At 48.5% G+C, this 26,917-nt stretch overlaps 1 protein-coding gene across 1 annotated transcript in view; it reads left to right on the top strand.

The window, feature by feature from the left end:
* Window positions 1-12,358, top strand: part of LOC116661422 (regulator of nonsense transcripts 2-like) — a 30,923-nt gene extending 18,565 nt beyond the window's left edge. The window contains exons 8-9 of the mRNA XM_032473543.1: window positions 4,822-4,963; window positions 6,053-12,358. Of these exons, the coding sequence (XP_032329434.1) occupies window positions 4,822-4,963; window positions 6,053-6,177 (267 nt within the window). The 3' untranslated portion in view covers window positions 6,178-12,358. The remainder of the gene's footprint in view (window positions 1-4,821; window positions 4,964-6,052) is intronic.
* Window positions 12,359-26,917: the final 14,559 nt, after the last annotated feature.

Below are 26,917 nucleotides of genomic sequence, written 5' to 3'. Positions count from 1 at the left end.
GCTTTTGCCAGGTAATTTCTTTTTACTCGAAGGATCAGAGTTGTCCAGTATGCCATTATTTTGCTATAGTGCAAGTAAAGCTTCAGCTATGAAAACTGTATACCAGTTAGAATCATGGAGTGGAGGGCTGGGGAGAAGGCTCTACGTTCTGACTCATGTTGACATAGTTAACTCTGACTTAGATCCAGAGTACTGCTGTCCTTTTCAGACACTGTCTTCGTAATTCCTTTTCAGTCAACGTGCCTTTCCTCCATCCCAGACTCCAAGGTTATCAAGTTTTTAGGACAAGACAGTTCCACTCTCTCTCACCCTCAGGCCAGAGTTGAGCCCTGGCATTTTCCCTCTCCTCCCAGTCCCTAGAAAAATTAGGTTTTGGGTTTTGTTTTTGTTTTTGTTTTTTAAGTTAAGATCCTAAACTTGGTGATGGGGTGAGAGCTTTGTAAAACTGTTCTCTTCAGAGCACCTGAAACTGTACTTGGTTATTAAAAGTACATTTTCAACTCATAAACATTACTTGGAATTTTGGGAAATGTTCAGTTTTAAGAACATTATTTGAAGAAAAATCACTGGTATTTTGTGGTCTGAAAAAGAAAGTGTATTTTGTTCTGATTTTTATTTCATTATTTGACTTTTGGGTGTTGTCCCTTCTGGTACAACGGTTTTTCTAGAAATGTGAAGTGTGTAGCTTTATAGGAATTTTTAGTTCTTAAGTGAAAGATCTCTTTGTGCACCGTATTTGTGCCCAGAAATAACCTTCTTCTGTACTCAGTAGGAAAATAAAAATTTACGCCAATGAAGTATTTGAAAAGAAAGGATAATACTGTTGATAATTTTTCTAGATTTAAGTATCATTTAAATCTAGATTTAAATGAATTTGAATAATGAAATAAAATGTTTTGATTATTAGAGCAAAAGTTTTAATGTAGTGGAACTATTAGGTAATGTTTTAAAAAGCTTTTTGATTGTTTTAAGCTAATGCACAATATATTTGTTACAATTTAATACTAGTTAACAACTCATTTTTTGGAATTAATACTTACGAAGTGGTTTGTTTCACATATCTTTTGACTGCAGTAGTTGATACTTACCTATCATAGTAACTTGGGATTATATGTATGTATATACATACATATTTTTTATCAGTTTCAGTTTGTTACAAAGTAGCTTTAAAATACAACTGAAATCACCTTTATTGCCATTATTGTGTTCTAGGAAATCTAGTATGAGTGACTTCAATCTTTTTGTCATTTAATTTGCTATAAGACAGTGCCTCTCTTTTTTGAAGTATCTTAGCAGCTTTACGATTAAGGCACCTGGTGAAGAAATTCATCAAGAATTCATCCCTTTTGCTCTCTGTATTTATTCATTACTGTCTCTTTTCTATTGTTTTTAAGTGTATAATACTTGAGAACTTTTCCTTTTGTAAAACTTGTCTCAGGGCATAAGATGTGTTTTTGTTTCTCTTTTTTCTTTATAATCATTTCCCCTCAGAAGATCTAGAACTTTCTAAAAAAAAATTATTAGTCTTGTAAACGAATGAATAAAAACCTACGTTTTCCACATTTTAATCAGATCATCATGGAATTTGCTTTATAATTTTTAATCCTGTTTCATTAGTATGATCAGTACCATTGCCATTAGGCTTGCCATTACTAAACATGAAGGACATTTCAGGTGTCGTGATCAGAGGAAGGGGAGGAAGCGGCCATCCTGTTTTACTGCTGAGTGTGTTAATGTGGTGACAGACAGAGCATCTTAAAATTGCAGCTTGTGACTTCCTGGTGATGAGGAAATTATGTACCTCCACTTCTTACCCGGCTGCTTTGCTTGAGTATTTTGTAAAACAGTAGTATGTCACTCCCTCTGCATTTGCATATATTTACAGCTATTTGAAACCAGTCAGTAAAACCAGTGAGAGGAAAACCAGCCAGCTGAGCAAGAGCTTTATAACGTTGGGGCCTGTGATTCACATTAAGAAATTCAGACTTCCACTTTTTTTTTTTTTTTACCCTTAGCATCACAGATAGTCATCTTATTTGATACTAGGAACAGAGAACGACTTTAGCTGCCTTCTCAAAGCCTTAGGTATTTCAATTGAGACTGAAGATTTCAGTATTGCCCAGAACACCTACCTGTAATAAAATAATAAAGCAATTGTGATATTAATAATAACAGCTAAAATTTACTGAGCTCTTACTGTACTTCAGAGATTGTTCTTTTATATGTACTCATATCTTTAAAATTAATGTATTAATTTATATAGCCATGTCTTTGTTGATTTAAACTGACAGGTTAAATGTTACTTCGAGTATCTGTAACTTGGATATACCTGCTAGACTCCACAGTTACTCCTCTAGGGAAAGATGAGAAAATTGCTTCAAGTCCTCATTCTGGAAATTGTTCTCATAGTTGTGGTCTTTCTCTCTCGAACTTTCATCTCTGTCTCTGGTGTCATATGATTTGACCCAGCTCTGTTCCCAGGGCCTGTTGAATGGAGCTCTTCTCTGCTGCTAGTTTGGTAGCAGCTGCGTTTGGAAGCGCAGGTGCAGCAGAGTGCTTGCTGCGTGGCCGGCCCTGGAAGTGAGGGATTGCGGTACGAGTTACTGTGACGTTTCGCAGTGACTGCTGCTTGAGAAGAGTGACTTTATGGTGAAGTTTTTGTTTCACGTGTTAGATACATGTGTCTGAGCTGAACTTTTTCATTTAGTTATTTTTGTGTGTGTCTTCCTGAATTTTGAAAAACAAATGAAAATGTTTATTGCAGGAAGTGATGACCATTGTATTTAACTTTGTTTCACTTGTTTTTGTTAGTAGAAATAGAAACAGTTGGGGCAAGCCTCATTCCTGATACAAATTACTGCAGAGGCCTGAGGACAGGTGTACAGAGTAGTTAAGGATTTCAATTTCTGTCTGTTGGTTGTTAATCTCATTCTTGCAAAGAAGGTGATTTTTCAAAAACTGACTTTTGATTCTATTTTGCTAAATGAAATAGTTTTATTTTCACAACGTATAGGAAGTAATGAGGGAGACTGTGAGTCTGGATGTCAATAAATTATTTACATGCATTACTAGTAGGTAATATTTATGAAATACCTAATACCTGCTAGGCACTGACCTGTGTACTTTACATATTTTATCTTGTCTAATTCTCACAACAGCCCTAAAGTTAGTATTGATATCCTCATTTTACAGATGAGAAAAATAGTGTTCTTAAGTGATTTGCTGGTCAGACCAGTAAATGATAGGGCTAAGGAATAAACTTAGTCTGTCTGACTACAAAAACCCATGTTCTTAACATCTTTGCAGCACTGCCTAGCAAGTATATATTTTATGAAAGAACGGATTGTGGAAAGGAAACTTGGGGAAGGGGCAGGAAAAAAAGAACATAGAATTCACGTGAAAGAAGAAAAAATTGACAATCATCAGACCACATACCCTAGAATTTAGAAATAAATAGCCCACAGCCAGCAGTTTTTAAAGGAGATGTGGTTCAGGAGGATGAGAAAGTGCTTTGTTAAAAGGCTGTGTTCAGAGACTTAAGAACAGGAAAGGGCACAGTTTGTGGAGAGAGTATGGAAAAAGCAACTATTTACTTTCCTTTTTATCAAGAAGAAAGATTTTAGCCTGAAAGGATAAATTAACAATTGGGTAAAATTAGATAGTATTAAAAGAGATTCATCTGCTTTAAATAAGTCACAGTCTTCAGGCATAAGCAAATTACATCCTCAAGGACTGAAAGGACCTGTGTGTAATTGCAGATCAATTGTCATTAAACTCAGAAAAGTCCTACAGAATAGGACAGCAGTCAAAAGATTCATAGTCGTCAAATTTTTTGTTTTTCAAGACCAGGGAAAAAATACATTCTGAAAACTCTATATTCCAGGAAACTTGATGTCAACTTTAAGCATAGTTCTAGATTGAGTTTTAAGACAGGTAATTTTAGTCATTAGGAAAATGAAAATTAAAACCAAAATGGATATATTAACTATATACTCACTAGAATGCCTAAAATTGAAAAGACTGACCATATCAATATCAAGTGTTGGCAAGGGTGTGAAGGAACTGGAATTCTCATATACTGCTAGTGGAATGCAAACTCCTGGAAAACAGTTCAGCAGTTTCTTAACCAATAAAACACATCAGATAGTCCCACCTTTTCCGTGCCTAGCATTTTTTCATTTAAGCAAAATGAAAACACACGTCCACACAGACAATTGTACATGATTTATGACTGTATTCGTAAACCTCAAAACTAGATGCACCCTGAATGCTACCAACAAGTGGTCGGGTAAACAGATTGTGGTGTATTCACTCAGGGGGCTCTTCTCTTTCCCAGCATCACGGCTGTCTTTAGTAAGATGAAGGTCTGTTAATCCTGAAGGTGGACTAGGTTTGTTCTGTATGGTTCAGAAGGGCAGAACTGGTTCCAGAGGGTAGAAATGAAAGGGTGCAGATTACAGCTTGCTGTATAAAAGCCTTTCTGACAATTACCCATATATAATAGGGTCTACACAATGGAAAATGATCCCCTGTTGCTTAGATGTGTGCTACCAGACAGGGCAGGAAAGAGGAGCGTCTGCTTTCCGTGGAGGTTGAACTTGGCCTTCCACTTCCCATCCAGCCCTGATAGGTTTGTCTCTTGTAGAGTAACACTGTTATGTTTATGTCCTTAGACCATCTTTATTGACTTACTAGGAAAGGAAAGATGATTATTTTCCTAAACTTGTTTAAATCTACTTAACTATTTTACTTGAAATCTACTTTTTTCCCTCTTGATTTTCTCAAGCCATTTGTGACTTCTTTGTCATTTTTTTTTCTCAGTTTAAGATCCTTAATGTACCCATGTCTTCCCAACTTGCTGCAAATCACTGGAACCAGCAACAGGCAGAGCAAGAAGAGAGGATGAGAATGAAAAAGCTCACGCTAGATATCAACGAACGGCAAGAACAAGAAGATTATCAAGGTATCAGCTCGTTTCCAGGACGGAAGTGGGAAATCGCGAAGCCCCTTGGGCTTTTAGAACATAGAATGTCAAAGGTGTTGTTCTCCACCTTTTCACGTCGTGTTTGTATGTATTTAGCCTGAGAGGCTGATTGTTTTTTACATTCCATTCTTCTCTCACTTACTTGTAAAAGAACACTAGTGGAATTTTCATCACATTTTGCTAACTCCATAATTCAGTTAGATTCCATCCTGTTAGAGCCATGTTTGCAGGTGACATAAAGACCAATTTTTAGTTGCCTCGTGTTGCCAGTCAACTGTGAACAAATTAATTCAACAAATACCATCTCGTTTTGTCTGTTTGATAATTCTGGTCTTGAAGGCCCTCTGTTCCTTCAAATTTGAGGGTATATTCAAGTTAGGATTCCAGTTTTATGCAGACATACCCAGCAGACTTGGCTTAGCTGGAACTTTAAATATAGAGGTCATGGACACCTCCTAAGCCAGCCCAGCCCTTCATATAGGGCTGTACTCAAAAACTGCAAGAGATTGCTGTGTAAATAAATAATTGGTTTTCTATCTTTAAGTCCCACTTCTAGAATATTCTTTTCCAGCTGACACTCAACATTCTTAATAACAAATAATGGTAGTTAACAGTCAGTGTAAGTGCTTACTGTGGGTCAGACACTTGAGTAGCTTTCAAAGCATTTAATCCTCACAATTCTGTGAGATCAGTGCCCATTATTATTTGCATTTTACACTTAGAGACACTGAACCGAAAGTCCCATGGCTAGTAGGTGGCAGAGCTGGGACTCGAGCCAGTACTGTCTGGCTGCCGTCCTGCCTGCTTCTTACACTGTTGACTGCCTCACAAGACACTTGGGTGGTGGCCGCACTGGCTGTAAGGGGGGCTTTGAGTGTTACTTTACATGACAGTCAAGAGCGTATCTCGTCTCTAGATTGCTCTTCTGGTACTTGTTCATCATTTCAATCTGTGCAATGGTTGCTTTTCCTCAGCCGGCTCCCTGAGAGACTTTCCTGGGCTCTGGCTTCTTGAGGGGAGTGCATTTACCAAGCGTAACCACCTGTTCTGTTTGGCTCCTAATTCCAGAAATGCTGCAGTCTCTTGCCCAGCGCCCGGCTCCAGCAAACACCAATCGGGAGTGGCGGCCGCGTTACCAGCATCCGAAGGGAGCGCCTAATGCAGATCTAATCTTTAAGACTGGTGGGAGGTAGGACCCTCTCTTGTTTCTCCCTTAGCCATTTTCTTCATCATGTCCGTGTGAATAACTTAGATAGTTCTGGATTATACTTAATGATAAAGGCTGAATTAGCAAACTTAGAAAAGTCTTTGAGTTATAGATAGCTGAGAGAAGAAAACCTTTTAATACAATATTTACAGTTTTGGTTTTTGGGGTTTGTTTGTTTGTTTATTTGTTTTTGAATCTTGATTTCAGCCCCATCATTCTTAGCTTTTGCTTTCTCTGAGTGGAGTTACTTGTATTTTTAATTTTTCTCTTTTGCATTTATAGAGAGGACTAGTTTTAGATTCGTTTGAGAGAAATCAGAGGCTTTTTGTTAGGACCTCTCAAGCCACTGTTAAGTAATCGTGATGTTTACTAAAAGTCAAAACCTGTTTGCTAGTAAGACTTTCAAACATGCAGGTTGAGTTTGTTCTGGGGTATTTTGTTTGTCTGTTTTTGAGTTATAAAATGTCCTGCAGGGATTCATGCCAGTTCTTCTTAAACTTGAGTTGCCTAATGTGAAATAATTAAAACTCTGTAAGGAATATCACATGGAAGATGTTCCCTAATAAGACCTCATTCATCTTTTTTTAAGGAATAAAGTTGTTTAAAGTTTCTCTGGGATCTGATCTAAAGACCTGTCGGTCCCGCCTTCTGTCTTGTGTCTGGGTTATAATCTGCAGTGACGTGGGCTTTGCTGCTCTGCCTGCTCTCCCTCGGGGCATCCGGGTTTAGGCTGCGGCTGTACAACAGCCCTCAGATGTCCCCTTGTTGGACGGAGACAGCCACACGGGTGCAGAAAAGGGTGCTGGGGTCGCAGAAGTGGTTCAGTGTCGGGAAGAGTAGCGTTGGGGGAAATGCAGGTGTCAGAGCCTTTGTCTTTTACTCTCTAAATGTGTTTGTGTGTTCCTGGTAACATTTTTCTTAGAACTGTATGCTCAGACAACTCTAATCCAGTTCCAGTTTAAGAAATTGGTTTGTCATGACAGCTTAGGAATCTATTTTTTGTCAGGGGGTTCTGTTTTTTAACACCTGTTGAGTTTTTCAGAAATTGATGTATAAACCTATCTGATTCGGGGTAAGATACTAGGTTGAGCCTCTCCATAATACCTTTTATTATTGCTGCTAAGATGTAGACGCTGGCTCAGTTAAGAAAGGGGCCATGGACATTTTCGTTTCCTCCTTTTACATTTTCTTAGAGGAGCTTTAAATATATACCATTGTGTTCTTGGTAACGTCTGTTCTCTCTTCTTGTCTCGTTATTAGAATATTTCTATCTTGACGTTTTTCCATCAGCTGCACCTGTCTTATTGCAGCCTTCCATCTCTGAACAGCATTGTCCCTAATCCCTTCTCCTCTCCGTTCAGATACTGCGACTGTAGCATCTTTTACTAATTTTTCAATGTTTGGGTGACTTTACAGAATCAATAAATATGACATTTGCTGCATAATTACTATTTGCAGTAGGATTCACTCCCTGCAGCTTACATTCATCCAGCACCTTCCATGGGTTCAGTCCTACACTATGGAAAATTCAAAAGTAAAAGAGAGTCTTCACTCTCAAGCTTATAGTGTAGTAGGGAACCGAGTCCAGCTACTTGGAAGAGCTAGTTCTGCCCTAGTCTAAGTAGCAAGCGTTTCTTAGGCAGCAGGGAACAGAAATACAGGGAAACGTGTAAGCTTACATATGTGGTAATAATAGTTGTGTCTGTGAACACGGAGGCATGCCTTTTTTAGTTTGCTACCAGTTAGTCATCTTTCAGAATTCTTTGTTAACTTTCTGTTTTGCTTACACACACACACACACACACACACACACACACACACACTCTCACACTCACACACTCTCACACTCTCACACTCTCACACTCACTCTGTGCCTGCCTCCCCAGCTTTTCCCCGACACTGTCCTCCCCAAGCCACCGCTGCCTCGGCGCTCTGTTCGGTGCTCTAGGACGCCGTCTTGGCAGCCCTTGGCACTTGGACCCTCCTTTTCTTCTCGGCACACTCTCTTCCCTTGACCTCTGTGGCTCTGCTGTCTTCTGGCCTCTGTCTTCCCTCTGTGACCTCCGCTTCCTGGCTCCTGACTCTGGGACGGGCTCGCCTCCACCCGGAGGGCTCGTGTCCCTCGGGCTGGTCCTGAGCGCTCCTCCCTCACCCCAAGCGCCCTCCGCCCCACGTGGGGCTCAGTTACCATCCATGCCTCCAGCCCAGGCATCACATTTTAGTTGCTGACTGCACATCCAGCTGTCTTCTGAATGACCACCTAGATGTCTTACGGGAACATCAACCTCAGTGTGTCCCCAGCTTCTCTCCTCTGTCCTCTAGGTCAGTGAACGGAGGCTCTGCCCACCCCCTTGTCCAAACTAGAAAAGACAGGTGTATTTTTGACTCTGTCCTCTCCCTCAGTCTCCACATGTGGTTAGCTCCCAAGTCCTCTGACTCTACGTAAGCGGCTGCCTCTCTCGTGCCCCGTGTGCTCCACCCCCGCCGCCGAGGTCCTGGATCCAGCTGTCGTCACCCCTTGTTTGGGTCGCTGCCCGCGTCTGCTTCTCCGTCCCCAGTTTCCGCCGCTTCCGCTTCATTCTCTGCTGCACCCACGCTGTCCTTCCTCCAGTGCAAGGCTGCCGCCGGGCCGTGTCAGCAAGCTGCTCTGCATACACCCCGCGGGGGCTCCTCTCGGCTTGTGGGGAAAAGGCCAGACCCCGCAGCCTGGGTGACACGGCCCTGCGCAAGGCGCGCCGCCTCACTGGCCTTCTCTCGCTCTCCTTTCCCCAGCTCCCACCGAGCTGGCCTTTCCGTTCTTCTCGTTAAGCTCTTTTTGCCTCCCTCTGTCTGGGACCCTGTCGTGCTCTTGCCCCGGAAACCTTGTCTTGTCTTCCGTTCTGTCTCCTCCACAGCTCTTGGTGCCTGGCACGGAGTAGGTGCCTGGTAAGTATTTGTTGAATGGACAAGGGGCTTTTAAAAATCTATGTTTAGCCATCTAATAAAAACGTCTTCTTGTGTTACACTCCCTAACTCTCTCCTTCCCCTTTGTTTTCCTGATTTTGTGAGACTCCCACCGCTTGGGCTGCCCACTGTACCTGCTCTAAATCTCTTCTTAAAATCATCACTCAAAAAAAAAAAAAATCATAATTTGTCCAGCACTCTTGAAAATGGCCCTCTGTGAAGTCTTACGGTTTTATGGTGTTTTCAAAGCCAGTGCTCTTAAAATGCTGGTGCGGATGAACATCGTAGAGGAACAAGCTAATGTGTAAACTTGAGTTTTTGAGCCTTTCAAGTAGCAAGAGTTCTTTGCTATGTTTTAAACTTGAGTTTTAAGTGAAGAAATGCAGTCATTTGGAAGAACGTATGTGATGGGGTGGAGTCTTTTGGTGGCTTGGCTTGGCTTTGTTTTCTTCTGTTTTTAACGCTGGGCCAGACCTGGTAGGAAGGTGTGTATTGAGAGCCGTGCTCCTCGGGCATCTGTGTGCTGAGTTCCTGCACAAAGGAGGCAGGAGGTTAAAATCTGCGTGAGGTTAAGAAACTGCTTTCAATTTTACTCCTAACTTGGCTAATGCTTTTTTTTTAAGTTACTAATGTTGACATTGTATGATGGATAAAAGGGAAGTTTATTTAGAAACTGGTTATTAAAGCATTTTAAAGTTTTTCTTACCTATGGATTTTGATCAGGCTCTCAGACATTAATTATGATGATTTTTATATTTTTCTAATCTGGACTGAAATAAGGCCGTAAGTTAAAATTTCAGCCCTTCTCCCGGGCAGTAATGCTCTAACAGAGTATAGGCATTTGCTTATAACGAGTTAAAATGGCAGTAGCTCTGTCCGCAGTGCAATTATCAGATACTCCGTAGTGCGGGACAGGGTTCCCTCCACTCCGCCAGTGTTGATAAAACCTGTGACCCTCGGCATTCGTGGCGAGTATTAGGACTGATATGGTTTGTGTGCTGTAAATTCACGTGGGTTATACCAGTGCTCCGCAAACTTTAAAAATATGCATTTTAACCATCTTGACTCTTAATTAAACTGCTGGTTCTGATTCGTTGCTAACAAGCTCCCAGGTGATGTCAGAGCTGCTGGAGTGTGGACCGCACTCTGAACAGCAAGAGGTTATGAGAGGCGTGTCTTACTTACCGAAGACCGCGGTTCTTTTCCTGTCGTTCACTGCATTTATCTGACGCGCTCTGTTTTAGACCACTGCTGTGTCTCGACTGCAGGAGAGAGACTTCCTCTTTCTCTCAGGGAATAGTGGTGTTACTGACCTTTTTCCATTCAGTTCAGCTCTGCCTGACATAACGGATGTATCCAGCTGAAGATACTTCTCCACATTTGCATTTTATTCTTTGAAAGTTTCTTGCTAATGCAGCTTGCCTTGTGAGAGGCAAACTGTGTTACTTTGCTGGAGCCGCCGTAAGAAAGCGTGGTGAACTGTGTGACTGAAACCACAGAGATGCTGGTCTCACAGTTCTGGAAGCTGAACCCAAGGTCAGGGTGTCGGCAGGGTTGGTTCCTTCTGGGGGCTGTGAGGGAGCCAGGCCTCCCTCCCGGCTTCTGGTAGTTTGCTGGCCGCCTTTGGCCTCCCCGGCTTCCACAGCACCATCCAATCTCTGGCTGCATCTTCTTGTGGCGTCTTCCCAGCGTGTGTGTCTGTGTCCAGATGTCCTCTTGTTATGAGGACACAGTCGTAACTGGATTTGGGGCTTGTCCTTCTGTCTGGCTTCATCTTAATGAATTACATCTGCAGCGACCTGCCTCCAGATAATGTCACATTCTGAGGTACTGGGGTTAGACTTCAACGTATAAATTTGGGGGGGGACACAGTGCAACCGTAACAGACCATGAACTCTCAGCATCTTAGGAAGTAGTTATAGTAGTTGTATGCTGGGCCCACCCCTTCCTGTCACGGTCAGAATTGCTCTCCTTGGTGCCCCTCTGCTCCCCGCTGTTCTCAGCCCAGCAGGCGTTGTGCGCTCCTGAGAAGCGCTGCCTTGTCCGCAGACGTCGGTGAACAGTGGCTGGTGGTGTCTGCGGGCCTTTTCTCGCCGGAGGTCGTCCTCAGTACTAGTCCTTTAACATTGCCCTGTTTGTGCCTGTAGGAGACGTTGATCCAGTAGCACGTGTCATTTCATTAGGTCCTGTATCTGATGTTGTGGATAGTGGAGTCCTCCAGCAATTGAGTGAGAGCAGTGGATACATCTCAGCATGTCGGTCTAGAGACTTGCGAACCTAAACCTGGGACAGGCTGGTTGTGATGGTAATGGTATGGGGGAAACGAACTTGAGGTTAAACTTGATTTGAGTTACAGTGTCTCTGAATTGAACATCCCATGTTGGAAAAAGATACCCTTGGGGGCTCCAGGACTGCAGTAGACAAGCACAGAGCAAGCGGTAAAATCTCCTAGTGACAGCGCACGTGCAGGACAACAGAACGATGAAAGACCCAAACACAGATAATCCACCAGGAAGGCTTCTGCTTAGGGATTTGTTTCAAGAGGAGCAAGAGATGAGGGAGAAAAAGCAGTTTGTCCATCAGTCAGTAATACAACATTGCCTATTAGGGTGAGAGGAGAACGTGACGACTAGTGTGCAAAGAGCGTGAACCCAGGCGGCGCAGGGGCGTCTGACACCAGCCTGAGCGCAGGGGTAGGTGAGCCCATTGTAAGTATCATCGAACACAAACAGCGTGCCAGGCAGACGTCACAGAAGACGGACGAAGGACAGCCAGGGGGGGTCCGGAGATTTTGTTGACCTTCATGGGTTTACAGCCTCTGTCTCTCAGCAAAGTGTGGAAACAGTAGAGCTTTTATTTTGCTTTGTTTTTGTTTTGTTTTGTTTTGTTTCTCCTCCCCCCCAACCCCCCCAAATAGAAACGAGGGTTCTCAGTCTGTTTCTGGCAATCTGTTAATTTCTTAGGATAGCTGTCTTTCGTTTGCTTTCCGATAGGCATAGTAAATTTAGTTGAAGAGCACATCTGTATGCTACAAACTTGATTACATCTTTTTCTAGCTATTTTACATTTTTTTCTTTTTACCATGCTTCAGTTTCTGCATGTAGAATTAAATAAGAAACAAAAGTTGTAAAGTTGTAACATTTCACATGGAAATGCTGCCCGATCTTCACCAGCTTCAGAAATCTGACCTTTGCCGATGCTGCAATAAAGTGTTGTAATTTAGATTTGGTGTGGTTGTGTTTTATTTGGTTTGGGTATTGGAGACGTATAAATGGGTAAATCAGTATCTTCCACAGTCATCTTTGTCCTTTTAAAATAGTGTCAGAGACGGTCTATTTGGCATTTCACTAATAACGTTGCTCTCTTCAGCATCTGTATTTGTATTGTTTTCCTGGGTGCCTGAGTTACCTTACCTTTGGATCAGTACAAAAAGTGTACGACAGAATAAACATTTTTAGAATAGGCTTGAGGCTGGTTACAATAGGAAATAAATGTTGGCACCACACAGTGTCGCGTGAGGCGGTGTTTATGATCTTACCGCGTGTGTGCGGCAGGGCTGATAAACGCCTCGGTAGGACAGGCAACTCAGAAAGGAATTGCGAGAACCACTGTTTCCAATTTCTTTCCAGGTATTCGTTCCAAGGTGACTTAGACAGTCCAGAAGATGTGACTGTAATTATCCTTGCTAAAATTTCTAAAATTCAGCATGGAGTCATTCAAATTTGAAAAGACTTGAAAAAAATTTCAAAACTCAATTCTATTAACCCTGTTTTCCAACCCTCATCATAGCTGACCTGTATACTGTTGCCTGCTATTCTGTGCTGGGGAGAATGATTTATAAGTTTTGTCATTTTTAGCTTATTTCTGAGTTTTAGATTGTTAGAAGGAACCAGGGATAATTCTTTGTGTGTCATGCACAAGGCAGAAAATACCTGAAAATCAGTTACGATAATTCAGCTGTGTTCATCTTTCATCAAGAAAGGAGGTCCCTGGCAGGTGTAGCATGTGATGGGAGCCATAAGGAAAGTGGACTGAATAAGGTGGTGCCCATCACTGTACTTTATTCAGTTAGATTTCTGTAGCAGAGATGGACTGCTGGTGACCAGGTTAGTCATACGAAAGGTTCTGTGTTCACCAAGGAGCTTGTTTATATTTTTAAAAATAAATGGAAAGCCTCCTGAATTTTGGAGAAGAATTTTGGTCAGTCTTCTGGGCCTCTTTCCCCCTTGTGATCCACCAAAGGTAAGCAGATGTTAATAAAGCTGATGTTTGCTGTCAGACGTCTCCCTTCGATTCATTGATGCCTTTTGGGGAACAAATAAGCTAAAAAGGCCTCTGGGCAGCCTTCGGGACCCTTAGGTACCTCTCCAGGTGAGTCCCTGCACTTGCCCACGAGAGCCGCCTAGGCCCCGTGTGCTCGTTCTCCGTACAGTGGTTACACACCTGACTCGTGCAAAACACTAGCGGCTAGACATGCTCAGCGAGGAGCCAGGCCGGACAGAGAAGGAGAACGCACCAGGGGGGAGGGCGTGGCGCAGGTCCCTGAGGGGCCCCATAGGATGTTAGTTGTAAATAAAAGAGACCCAATTTGAATTCACTTAAACGCGCAGGAGATTATCGCAGGGATCCTAAAGTTTGAAACCAACACAAGAATGTTGGGCTTTGGAGATACCTGAATGCAGTCAGGACCCTGAGGCGTGTGCTTCCACTCTGAGTTGGCTCCGGCTGCCGTCACAACCTCACACAGCAGACATTTACTGTACCTCACCGTCCCGGAGGCTGGAAGCCCACGCGCTGTCCGTTCCCCGTGAGGTCTCTCTCCTCGGCCTGTAGCCAGCACCCTCATGGTGTTGTCACATGGCCTTAATTCCGCTTCCTTGATGCCTCTTACAAGGGCTCCAGTCCTATTGGATTAGGGCCCCACCCTTCTGACCACATTTAACCTTCATTACCCCCTTAAAGGCCCCACCTGCAAATGCAGCCACACTGGGGGCGGGGGCTCCTTACTTGTGAGTATTAGTGGGGGGGGGGGAACACACAGTTCGGTCCTGAGCACTCGTAAGCCTGGCTGCCAACAGCTCCTGAGTTGTGTGTCGCGCAGCTACAGAAACAGGGTGAGGGACACTGCCGCCAAGTCTGCACACCCACAGAACTGCTGCCCCGCTTGGCACGAGCCTCAGGCCTTGGACTGGTGGTCTCTGGTCGGGGGAGGGAGGGGCAGGTTCTACGAAACCGTGGCTGGGAGGCCGCTTTCCTACACTCAGTTAATCTGTCATTGGGGTTCTCTCAGATTTTAAACATGAGGTTTTCCACAGAGCTGTATGTTTATTTCTAGAGTTTGGTTTTTAAAGAACCCCAGAAGTTTTTACCTCTACAGCCTCTCATTAAAGCATCTCTCTCCCTTTGTCTGGCTGGCACCAGGGTGTGGCTGTCCCAGCTCTGTCTGGTGGTTTTCCCTAGACTTGTTTGAAATGAAAAGAAAATGGAGGTGGAATCAATTTTAAAATACTTAGCACGCTGTAAGTAAAATCACATTTTAGGCTTTCTTATTTAAATGGTGACTTTCAAAAAACCTTTGGACGTCCAAAGGACAGTCAGCCAGCCCATCTCAGTAGAAATGCTTCTTTCTGGAGGAGTAACTTTGCAGATCGCTGGCTTATTACTCAAGTGTATGTGTCCTTGGAAGCAGTCCCAGTTTTATAGTTAACTGGGGGAAGCACTTCAGATCCTGCTGAGCATGTGCACGTGTGTGTGCATGTGCTCAGGGTTTTACGCTTACTTTGGTTTCCTGTGTGATACTGTACAGTCAGTTTTATTGGATTCATGGACTTAAATATTTATACGAATACTTGGCAACCATTGGGAAGAGAAAGATTGACCCCGTTCTGTACATCAGGCGCTGATCTAAGCTCCAAGGACACGGAGGTGGGAGGAAGTCTCTGCTTTCATGGGACTTTCTAGCAGGGGAGACAGGCATGAAATATGAACAGTTCCCTGAAACTGTGACGCTGTCAAGTGCTTACTGCAGCATGTGGTACATAGAAAGGGTCCATTTGGTGGCAGCCACCCTCACTGTGACACCTTTGCTTATGCCCTGTCCTCTGCCAGAAATGTCATCTCCGAGTCCCTGGCTCGTGCAACTTGCCTTTCAAGATTTAGTTCATACATCACCTCCTCTGGGAAGCCTTGCTGTCCTCCTACCCCAGTTAATTTAGATGCTTTTCTTGAGCTTCGTCAAAGGGACCTCTGCACGCGCCCGCCCATGATGGGGGATAAGATGACAGGAGGGTGGTACTCAGTGGCTGCTTTGCAAAAGAGACAAGCAGAGCCCCTTGTGTGGGAGCAGCAGGCTAGGCGTGAGGGAGCCCTGTGAAGTGTCCAGCAGATGCTTCCCCCAGACTGCGGGAATCCTGAGGGCATCTCCTCCACCCCCGGAAGCAATCACTTGTGGCCACGTCCTGAACCTCTTGCCCTGCCACGTCCACAGCAGGGCTTCTGTGACTGACCCAAACGCCACTGGACCTCAGACTTGCCGATGGGCTCTCCCTCGTCTGCTTGACCAGTTGGGCTCAGGAATTTGAAGAGTGGACACAGGTCCCACGAGTCTGCCATTTCCCAATTCACCCTGACACTGGGGGTGACCTGGTGCCCTTCGGGTCAGCGTTGGCAGGATGTTTCTAGTCGAGACTGATGAGCAGAGAGCATCAGTCGAGTTCCATGTACTGTTTGCTTTGTAATCTTAAGAGGTGAGCAGGTGGGCTTCATGTGTCTCCCCGAGAGCTGTGTGCACCTGTACGGACCCTTCTAAGGAGCCCTCAGCCTGGAACATTTCTCACCAGAGGCCCAGACAGGAGATGCCTACTGCATCCAGAGGGGCAGGGGGGTGCAAGGCTGACACACTCATCCATTCATTAGATGTCTATTGAGGACCAGCTTGGACACTTCCTAATTGTATGAGCTTGTGTATTATTGACCTCTAAACCTCAGCTTTCTCATCTGTAAAATGGGGATAAGTTACTAGGGTTGTATAAGGAATTAACAAGATAATGGACATGCGGGTCTTAACATCGTGGCTGTTATATTGCTAAGTGCTCCATAAGGGTTAACTAGTAGTGGTAATAGTATCACTACCACAGTTTCCGTGTTTCAGATATGGCTGCTGGGTATAGAATTGACCTAGCACACTCAGCCCTTAGAGAACTCGTAAATGCTTCACGAGTGCAGAGAGTGAGTACCAAGTTCAGACCAGGGTGACTAAAACCACACGCGTAACTTGCAACAGATGTTACTACTCACAGAAAAAATGTGGCTGAACAGCAGTGGGGATACCATCCTTAAGGACATGTCCTGTTTCCTTGCCAGAGAGAGAAGTAACGTCCCCATCTCCCCAGAGATCACTGGTCACTTAAATTCAGCCATAAACCTTTTATTTTCTCATTATTTTTTTTCTGTATGTTTCTTCCTCTCCCAATAATAGAAGATTGATGTATGACTTGAATATTAAGGAGAAATTCATGGGGTCCTGGTTCATATGGCTCCGAAAGTCTCATGGCAGCTTTGGAGTCCTCCAGCCCCCGGGACAAGCATGGCCTACAGCTCAGACCACCCCCAGTTACATCGTGGATGAGGGGCAGACCAGCAACATTCCAGGATGCTCTTTCGAAGAGACAGGGTTTCTCAAAACCCCACAGACAGTGACTTCTTTCAGCAAACAGAACAGGCCTGGAAAATGCTCCAAAGTCCTCTTGAGACTGAAGTGGGATTTTCCCAGGCTCCCTTGAGAGGGCATCGGCCAAGGAGAAGTGAGAGGAGAAGGCAGAGCTGTCCCTTTGCTGAGTCAGATCGACCACCCGCTTGTGTGCGTAGGGGCTGGCTCACGACGAGTCTGTGCACAGGGGCCGTGGATTAAACACCGAGCACAGGAGGGATCGTGCAGAATGGCCCAGATCCTCCAGTAATTTACAATCTTGTTTGGAGCCGCCCGCGGAATGTGCTCCCTCCCTCGTCAGCGCGGCTCGGTCCCGGCGCTGCCCCCACGACGCCTGCGGCAGAGGGCGCTGCACGGCGCCGGCTGGAGCTCTGCCTCCGCCCCGTGCTGGGCGAGCCTCCGCACCTAAGCCGCGCTGAGGTCGTGCAGTGAGACGCGGATGACGCGCTTTCCGGGCTGGTTGTGAACGTGAGGCTTTCACTCAGCACCGACCACGCGATGGGCTGGGGTCCCAGGGTCCTGCTTCCGTGGAGCTTCTGTTCTCGGAGGGAGAGACACATAGTCAGGAAAAGTTAAGGGAAAGAGCAAAATGAGAGAAGCTGAGGTGAGGCTGTGGTGCCGCAGGCCCTGTTCCGGGAGTGCTGTGGGCAGGAGACCCTCGGCTGTCACCTCCTGTGGGGTGGGCTCAGCGCAGACGTGGCCGGAGGGGGCCTGGGGGCGCCACGTGCGAAGGCTGATGGGTGCAGGCCATCCTCGGCCCAGGTCAGGACAACCCAGGGGCCACTCCGACTGTCCTTAAGCCTGCATCGCAGCCCGCTTGCCCCTGCCCGCCCTGCCCACCCCTCCGCAGCTCTGCATCCCGAGGGCTCCCTAATGAGCACCTGTGCTCAGACCCCTTCTCTGGCTCTACTTTCCTGAGACCCAGACTGCAGCCCACGTGCTCTGCTGGGCCAGGTGCGTGACTGGTGGTCCCTCGAGACTGGACCTGTCGAGACGGGGTCCTTCCCGTAAAGAGAGAGGGCTCAGCCAGGACCTGAGTGACCAGGATCCGTCCCTGGAAGATGGAGGAAGCACGTTCCAGACGACAGCAGAGGGAGAGGAAGGAGCGTGGCCTCCTCCAGAACCGAAGGGGAGAGCCCAGCGGGGGCGGAAGCAGGGCCTGGAGAGGCCGGGCCTCGTCAGAGAGGCCTTGTAGGCCACAGTGAGAAATCTGGATTTCCTCCCGGGTGTGATGTGATTGATTTGATCTGACTTCACAAGATCACTGGCTCCTGGTGGAGGTACAGACTGTAGGAGCAAAAGTAGAACTGGGGAGCCGAGGCTGGACGAGAGACGAGGGGGTGATGGGGAGAGAAGTCGCGGAGGGCTGGGTGATGGGTGGATGTGGGAGGGGTGGGTAAAGGATGCTATGGGGGTCCTGGCCTGCAGTGGTTGGATGGGTCGGGTCTGGGGAGGTGGGTAGTGGGTGCGCAGACCCCAGTGCTGTCCTTCACGGATTGGGAGAGTGGCCAGGGCTTCCCACGCCTTCCCTCCGGACGGGGCGGCTGGCACAGCCTGGCTCCATGCCTCGTGTGTTCCCAGGCTGCCAGGGGAAATGACCACTGCCAAGTGGACTTGGTTTCTGGAGACTTCCTGGTCTGCAGGCTGTTAGGCAAAGGTCTTGGCCAGAGAGCTGAGATTACATTGCCCTGGGAAAGGGGAAGCAGGCCCCAGAGGGCCTCTTCGCCAGAAGTGCTGCTCAGCTGTTGAGTTCGTAGAGCGTAGGCCCTTGGGCCTGGGCCTGGGCCGGGGGGGGGGGGGGGGGTGCTTGAGGAGTGAGGAGACTCTGCTGCCGTGCTCTGTGCGGGTTGTGAGAAAGGGGCTGACTGTAGACTGATCTCTCTCTGGTCTTCCTGACCTGGATTTTCCTTTTAATTTGATTTCTGTTTATTTGCTTTGCATTGTTCCTGAGAGACTCAGGGCACAGGACAGAGGTGGCCCAGGCTGATGGCTGCACACCTGGCTCAGGCCAGAGCCTCCCGGCCACAGCTTGCCCTTGTCCCTCCCAGAGGCCTGGGCCCCACTCTGCAAACCCCTACTGGCTTCCAAAGTCTTGGCGCCGGGCGCACCGCACCCACCCTGGGCCCTGGTCTGCTCTCTTCTCTCCAAGTCACAGACCGCTGCAGTGGGACCCGGGGAAGGTGCCGTTGGCCAACACAGCCGCCTCGGGAGAAAGCCATCTGGTCACTCCCTTGGGCGTGGTGGGGGGTAGGAGAGATCAGGGGCTGGCGGACGAGTGTTTAGGTCCCTAGAGCCAGCTCTGTAGTGACTTCTGTTTCCTGCCCCTTCCACAGTCAACCAGTATTTCTGCACCAGCTCCCGGGGCTCTCAGTTCCTGCTGCTGCAATCTGCAAACACACGTGGAGATCCAGTATGTGAAGGCTGGGCGGCCCCGTGTGTTAATGGGGGACGAAATCTAACATAACTACAAACTCCCTAACTCCATTTTACTTTTTAAAAAACTTTTTACTTAGAAATAATTACAGACTAACCAGAGGTTGCAAGAATAGCAGAGTCCTGCAAACCCTTCATCCAGCCTCCCCCCAGTGGTGGCATCTTATGTGACGATAGTACAATATCAAAACCAGGAAACTGACGCTGGTTCTGTACTGGTAACTAAGACTGAAGACCTTATTCAGTTTCCACAAGTTTTTACTTGTGTGTGTGTGTGTGTTTATGCAGTGTGATTCCATGTGTACGTTTGTTAACTCCACCACAGTCAAGGTACAGAAATATCCCATCACCACAAAGGAGCTGTGTGCTACCCCCTGTCCCCTGGTGTGTGAGAGTTCTGTAGAGAGAAGGACAGTTAGAGGTGCACACGGGGACGTTTTATTACAGGGATAGGCACGTGCAGTCATGGAGGCCAAGACGTCTCACGATCTGCCCGCTGCAAACAGAAGAAGCAGGAAAGTCAGCTCTACGGCTCATTCCAAGTCTGAGTGCCCGAGAGCCAAGGTGCTGAGGGTGAAAGTTCAAGTTCAAGGGCCCAGGAATCAGGGGCCTGATGGTGTGAGTCCACTCTGAGTCTGAAGACTGGGGAAGCAGGAGGGCCCATGTCTGAGGGCAGGAGAAGAGGGGCGTCCCAGCTCAAGTGGAGAGAGAGCAGATCCCCCACCTCTGCTCTGCTGTCCTCTTCAGGCCCTCAGTGGACTGGCTGATGCCCCCCTACGTTGGGGAATTGGGGGGTCTTCTTTACTCAGTCCACAGGATTTAGATTCTTCTCCCTTCTGGAGACACCCTCACAGACACACCCAGAAATAACGTCTCACCAACCGTCTGGGCGTCCCGTCCCCCAGTCAGGTGGACACATGAAATTAATCATCACACCTGAAAGCAACTAACCCAGTTTCCCCTGTGAAGCTGTGTCATCTTGTGAACGTTATGTAATTGGAACTACATCATAGGAAACTGATGCCTTTGAGATGCACCCAAGTCTCTAGATACAAGTCAGATATGTGGTTTTTAAATATTTTTCCCCTACCTGTAGCTTGCCTTTCATCGTTTTAACAGAGTCTTTTGTTCAGCAAAAGTTTCAAATTTTAATAAAGCCCAACTTATCCTTTTTTTCCCCATAAATTATTATTTTGGTGTCATGTCTGAGAACTCTACTCTTTGCCCAGCCCTGCTATCTTTCTTTCCTAAAAGTTTAATAGATGTACATTTTACATTTAGGTCCGTGATCTGTTTTGAGTTAATTTTGGTGCAAAGTGTGAGGTTTAGGAATTTTTTAGCCTGTGGATAATCATTTGCCCCAGTGCCATTTGTTGGAGAGGCTGTCACTGCTCCATTGGATAGCTTTTACACTTTTGTCAAAACAAACAAACAAACAAAAACCCCACAGAACAGATCGTGTGGGTCTATTCCTGGGTTCTCTCTTCTGTTCCGTTGATCTCCGGGTCTGTTGCTCCACCAGTACCACACTGTCTTGGTTACTGTCACTCTGCAGTAAGCCTTATCAGGTATGTTGATTCCTCCCACGTTATCCTTCTCTGTCAAGACTGTTTTAGCTGATCTAGTTCTTTTGCTCATAAATTTTAGAATAAGCTCATGTGCGTCTACAAAATGTCTTGCTGGGATTTTGATGGAGGTACTGGGGATTAGACCCAGGACCTCGTGCATGCTAAGTACGTGCTCTACCACTGAGCTGTATTTACCCTCCCCAACCCCAGAAACATTCATGTGCCCAGGCACTGTGCTCAGTGCCCCACACAGGCCAGTAACCCTAGGAGAGGGAGGCCCCCTAGGCTTACTAAAGATGAGGTAACCCTACGAATGAGGAAATAAGGCTTCAAGAGAGTCGGCAGCTTGCCTGAAGTCACCTGCTACTGGGACCTGGACGAAGCTAAGTCAGCTGTGCTCCAGAGCCTAGAGCCGTAACCCACTGCCCAGGGGAAGGAGACGGAAGGTCCGGGCCTGGTGGTGACCGCCTGGGGCTCTGGTGACATGGGCACACTGGCCATGACCTCTGCCGGGTGGCAGAGGAGGGCGTGACGGGGTGGCGCGGTGCCAGCACAGAGGCCGGTGCAGCCAGGCTGGAGGAGGACCTGCGGACGTGGAAGAGAGGGTACTCATGGAGCCTTGCCAAAGGCGCCGAGATCCTGGGACAGCAGCTCGGGCTCCAGGGAGGCGAGAGGAGCTCCAGGCGCTACGGAACCGAATTTGGGCCTGCTGGCCCGCTGCACAGCGAAGCCAGTCTACTGACACCAGGTTGTGGTGGAGTGAAGTACAGCCTTCTGTGCAAGTGCTGAGCATGGAGACCAGGCAGCTCACGCTCCAGAGGCCTGACTGCCCAGCGCCTGTCAGGGGAGGGGCTTTAAGGGGACACGTGGGCTGAGGGCTGCAGCTCGTGGACTTTCCCCTGACTGGTCAGTGGTGAGGGAGCAGGGCGAGATTTCAGGAGTCTTAGTCACCTGCTTTCTGGCTCCAGCCAGTCTGGGGTCTGCATGTTTGTTGGGGGGTGGTCTTAGTTTCTGCAGGCCAGCTCGAAGACACGCATCAGGTTGTCACGTGTGCCCCTGAGGAGGAACCAGGACCCTGCTCTGTCGCTGACCCAGTGTTTAAGCTGTCGTTACTCTTCCTGCTTAACCGCTTCTTTGTTTCTGCCTTCCCTCACTTCCCTAATTAGTAAAGCTTGAGCCTGCCCTTTGGAACCCAGGGAAATTCTCAGAGACTGAACAGTGGGGGACCTGGAGGGGCTTTTGCCCTGGGGAGGGCCCCACAGGGTCCTGCTCAGCTTCACAGAGAGGTCTCAGGGCTGCAGGAGCCGGAGGCCTGGCTTCAGAGCACTGTGGCCAGCTGCAGACCGAGGGACTGCCACTTAAGGCCGTAACGTGAGGGCAGGTGTCTGTCTGCCAAAGGCCTTGGCTGGCATGAAGGATGGAACCAGCGAGGCTGGGAAGGAAGTCATCCAACAGACATGGCCCACGTGCTCAGCGTAGAGGTGACCTGGAGGTGGGGATGGGGGCAGAGGAGACCCCAGGAGAGGGAAACTGCCAGAAAGAGTCAGCCAGCCCTGCACACCCCCCCACACACACACTCTCTCTCCGCCTCTCTCTCTGGTACCCCATCCCCACCGCTCAGCTGCTCTTGGGCTCTGGATTGGGGGGCCTCTGTCAGTGAGGAGATTGGGGTGGTGCGTGGGGGCTGGTGAAAGATGGCCGAGCTCTCCAGCTGAAAGAACTCTGTGGAGGCAGAAACTCACTGCCAGAGATGAGGTCAGAGGCAGAGCCCTGTACGATTCTCTGCAGGGACTGGGGAGGCTGAGTTTCCCTCCAGGGCTCCAGCCGTCTTGATGGCTCCAGGATGGCGGTGGGGAGGGCCCGTCTGCCTGGGCAGCCATAACCAAGTCCCACAGACGTCTGTTTCCCACAGTTCTGGAGGCTGTAAGTCCAAGGTCAGGTGTCGGCAGGCTGGGCCCAGCTGAGGCCTCTCTCCAGGCCTTGGAGTTGGCTGCCCACTCGCTATTCCTCACGTGGCGTTTCCTCTGTGCGTTTGTTGGGGTGAGAAAGGATGCTCTGGTGTTGTTTTCTCTTCTTATAAGGACCCCAGCCCTATTAGATTAGGGCCCCAACCTAACGGTCTCATTTAACCTTGGTTACATCCTTAAAGGCCCTGTCTTAAAATACAGCTACACTGGGGGTCATTTAGGGCTTCAGCATATGAATCTAGAGAACACAAATCATACATAAGAGGGTCTAAGAGACCCTCTAGCCCAGCCCCCTCATTTTACCGACAAGGACACTGAGGCTCAGAGAGGTTAAGTGCTTTGCCCAAGGTCACACAGCTGGCTAGCAGCACAGCCAGAACAGGAAGTCAGGCCTGTTATCTCCCCAGACTTGTGGAATAAAGGCTGTCAAGGGTGTGTGTGGTGAGGCCTGCCCTCCAGTACCAGTCCTCTGTTTACATGAGAGACAAGAACGGAGGGGGTCAGCCACCCCGAAACTGGAAGGATTTAGCTTAGACCTCAGAAAGGCTTCCTGTTTGAAAAATTGGGGAGTCACTGCCAAGTGGCCAGTGGTGGTTACAGGGCTTCTCCCCTGAAAACAGCAGAAAGGTTGACAGGGGGCAGGGGAGTGGACTTAACTGCTTGGAGATGGATCCGCCTAGAATTGGGTGCCACTGATGACAATTAGGAAGCTACTCAGCCGAAACCACCCAAATGCAGAAGTCTTGCCAGGAGGAAACAGGCACTGAAAAATCTCGCCGCACATACCTTTGGCCCAGCAGCACGACCTCGCAGGGCTGTTTACATTGGTTAGGCAATGCAGATAAGTGGCCTCGTTTGTGTTTGCAGAGGGGCCGACATTTGGGTGGGCAAGGTCAGGCCTGAGCTGGCCCAGGAGAGTGGGAAGCGGGCCTGGAGGTCAGGGGCTGGGGGAGGGGCTGGGGGAGGGGCGGGGAGAGGCCGGGGGGGCGGGGCGGGGCGGCTGCAGCCCAGCTGAAGGGCTGTCTCCACTGCAGGGGTCCTTTGTGCCCTCTGGGCTCTCCCGGACCTCTTTCTCTGGGTCCGTCCCCTCTCTCAGTCTCCCCACAACACACCCCCGACAACCAAGCTCTGTACTGACCCAGGCCCAAAAGACTTTTTTGGAGGAGGTGGGAGGTAGAAAATGATTTCATTGAAGAATGAATCTGGGCCATCCCTTTCAGACCTACAGATGCCCTGTTTAGGAAAATGGGAAATTCTGAGACCTGCCCTGCCCGGTAGTAAGGAGTGTTTGCCACACTGAGCGCTGGCAGGCCTGATCTGCCGTGGGAGCGCACGGACCCTGGAGAGGTCCGCTCTTGGTCCGGCCTTCTGTGCTCAGGGTTTACTGGCTCGAGAAGTTGGGGGAGAAGAAGGGGTCCCCACTCGCCCCCAAGCCTGTGCGGCCACAGCTAACATACGTCGCATCCTTTCTTCAGAAAGTGATTCCAAAAGACTTAAAGAACACACACCTCTTGGCACCTGCTTATTGTGTTGGGAGAAAGCTGTGCTCCTTGGAGACCCGCACCCCACCCTGCGCCCCCACCTCCCACGGCCCCGCTGGCTGGTGGGGGAGCCCCCCACGCTGGCAGGACTGTGCTCTGTTTATTTCGGCCCACAGTGGGTGGAGGGGAGCAGAGGGGCTGGAGGAAGGGAGGACACCATGTCCAGTGACCGCAGGACCCAGGTTTTGGTTCAGTCCTGGCTTCAAACACTCAGCCCCACTGTCCCCAAGGCAGCCCCGGGTGGAGACTGTTGATTTGGGAAGTGCAGCCAGTGGGCACGTAGCCCTCGTTCCCTGGTGCCTGGTTTACTGGAGAAACGAGTGCATTTAAGAGCAGGACGGAAGAAGGCCCTGCTTCCTGCTGAGGTGGCGGAATCTATTCCCTTCCTCGGGCTCTCCATGTTAACCCGGGGTCCGGGCACCTTGATAAGCAGGGTCTGGCCTGGCCTCACCCCTCTGGTCCTGCCCTGTGTGTCACTTAGATCTCAGGGCTGCTGGGATGGAGGCTGTAACCTCTTCTAATGAGCTCCTGTTAGCCCTTGACTAACATCCTGCCCAGCTGGGGACTGGGTATTTGGTTGGTGCCCCTGACCTGGCTGTTTAACCTTTGACCTCAGAAGGGGGAGGTAGCCTCCCCAGCCCATGTGTTCCCAGAGCGTCCTCTTCCCATCCACCCGGCACTGGGTGTGGGGTGGCGGGCAGCTGGCATCAGACGACGGGTTTTGTGCCCAGTGTCGCCCATCACTTGCTGGCTCTGTGACCTTGGACCTTGGCCTCTCTCACCTTCAGCGTCGCCGTCCTCTAACAGAGATAATAAAAGAACTCCTTCGAAGGTTTGTCACAAGAAGGAATGATAGTGACCGGCATCAAGCCCTCAGCTTGATACAAGCGCAGAAATGCCCAAAGCCTGGGAGCTCCTGCCGGGTACAGGTCATGAGCGGCGCCCACCAGAGGCAGAATCACGCCCCGAGAACAGCGAATCTGCATTCGGACATGAGGGACCCAGACTCAACCTGAGTCTCGAGGACTTGGCTTCTGGACAGTCTGACCCCCGAGGGAGCTTCATTGGCCCTAAACAATAAACCAGCTGGAGTAAGTGGGCTCCGTGCCCTCCCCTTCACAAACCCAGGCCGGGGGTGTCAGTGAGACCCTGTTGGTCTCCACTGGGTCCAAAGCCACCTCAGCTGAAAGGGCTCCTGGGGTCCCAGGGGTGCACTGGACAGGCTGCTCTGGTCTCAGATGAGCCAGCTGGAGCCCCTTCCCGAGAACCCCGAGAACCGGCTGTGCAGCCAGCAGCTTGTGCGGCAGCCAGACGTGACGGCGGCACAGGGAACCCGACAGAGGCCTTCCTGCAGCCCATCCTCGGGGGCCCGCGGGTACGTCCTCAAGGTCGGGAGCCATGATGCCATTTCTGACCTGGCCTGGAAGTCACCTTTTGGGTGGGAAGGTCACCTTTCCTGGCAGCCCCAGAGCTGAGACTTAATAAGGAGCCAGAGGTGCCTGGAAGGGAAAAACTCCCGGGCTGATCATCACTGTGGCCTGAACTCCCAGCCAGGACCCAGCCAGGTCCCAGCCAGGTCCCAGCCGGGGCTTGTCTCCCTGGGGCTTTCGTGCAGCCTTCTGCTGGCAAGGGGCCTCAGAATGGAATGTTCTGCAGGTGTGTGACAAATGCCACAAATGCCTGCTCACTGATGTCAGAGGATCAGGGCTGGCCCTGGGACAGACGCAGGGGGGAGGTCTGACCTTGCTAATCCCAGCTTCCCTCCCTCCTCTTTGTACCTTCAGCTGCCATCCTTATGCAGGGCCTCTTTCTTGCCCCTCTTTCCTGACCTTAAACCTGCTCCTCGGGAAAGGGAAGTGCATTTAGACTATAGTGTGAATGACTGACAGCCCTTCAATACTCTGCTGTCCCCCTTTCTTTCTGTCTTTTTAACAAGTTTGACATGGCCTTAGTCTGGCTTCTGAAACTGGGACCATGAATTACTGAGGATACCTGGTGACGTGCTGGAGGGGTAGACAAGGCAGAGGATTACCTGGTGCCCCTTCCTGGAACATCCCTTTTATTAGATGAAGAGAAAAAAGTTATCTATTAAAATGAACACGTATGTCACAAAGTAGAAAAAAGTTGCTTGGATTTGAAAGACAAAACTGAGTCTACTCTCCATATACAACAGTTGAATTTCTTTCCTCAAGGCCCAGAGGAGCAGAGTTCCCGCTCAGCTGTGCACTGTGGAAACACCACAGTGATGACGAGAGAGCCCCCTCCAGTCATCGATAATCTTGTTGGCAGGTTGGCAATGGCCTGGTGTACAAGACTTCCATGCTTTTCTGAACTTTTCAGTACTATTTTTGAGATTAAGACGTCTAAGTGTCAACCCATGTTACGAATTCCAAGCCACACACAGAGCTTAAGAATCACAAGAAGCACAAGCATGCCCTGTGTTTCTGAGCACACGTTTACGTAAAGGCTTAAAAGTTTTAACGTGACCTCGCCAGGTGTAAAACTGAGAAGCCACAGGGGAACACTGTTCATGACAGCCGGGTGGAAAGTGCAGGCTACGAAGACA

The sequence above is a fragment of the Camelus ferus genome, chromosome 35, assembly GCF_009834535.1.
Source record: "Camelus ferus isolate YT-003-E chromosome 35, BCGSAC_Cfer_1.0, whole genome shotgun sequence".
Classification (NCBI taxonomy): Eukaryota; Metazoa; Chordata; class Mammalia; order Artiodactyla; family Camelidae; genus Camelus; species Camelus ferus.
Note: the sequence above shows the minus strand (reverse complement) of the source record. Positions and strands in the feature narration are given on the sequence as shown.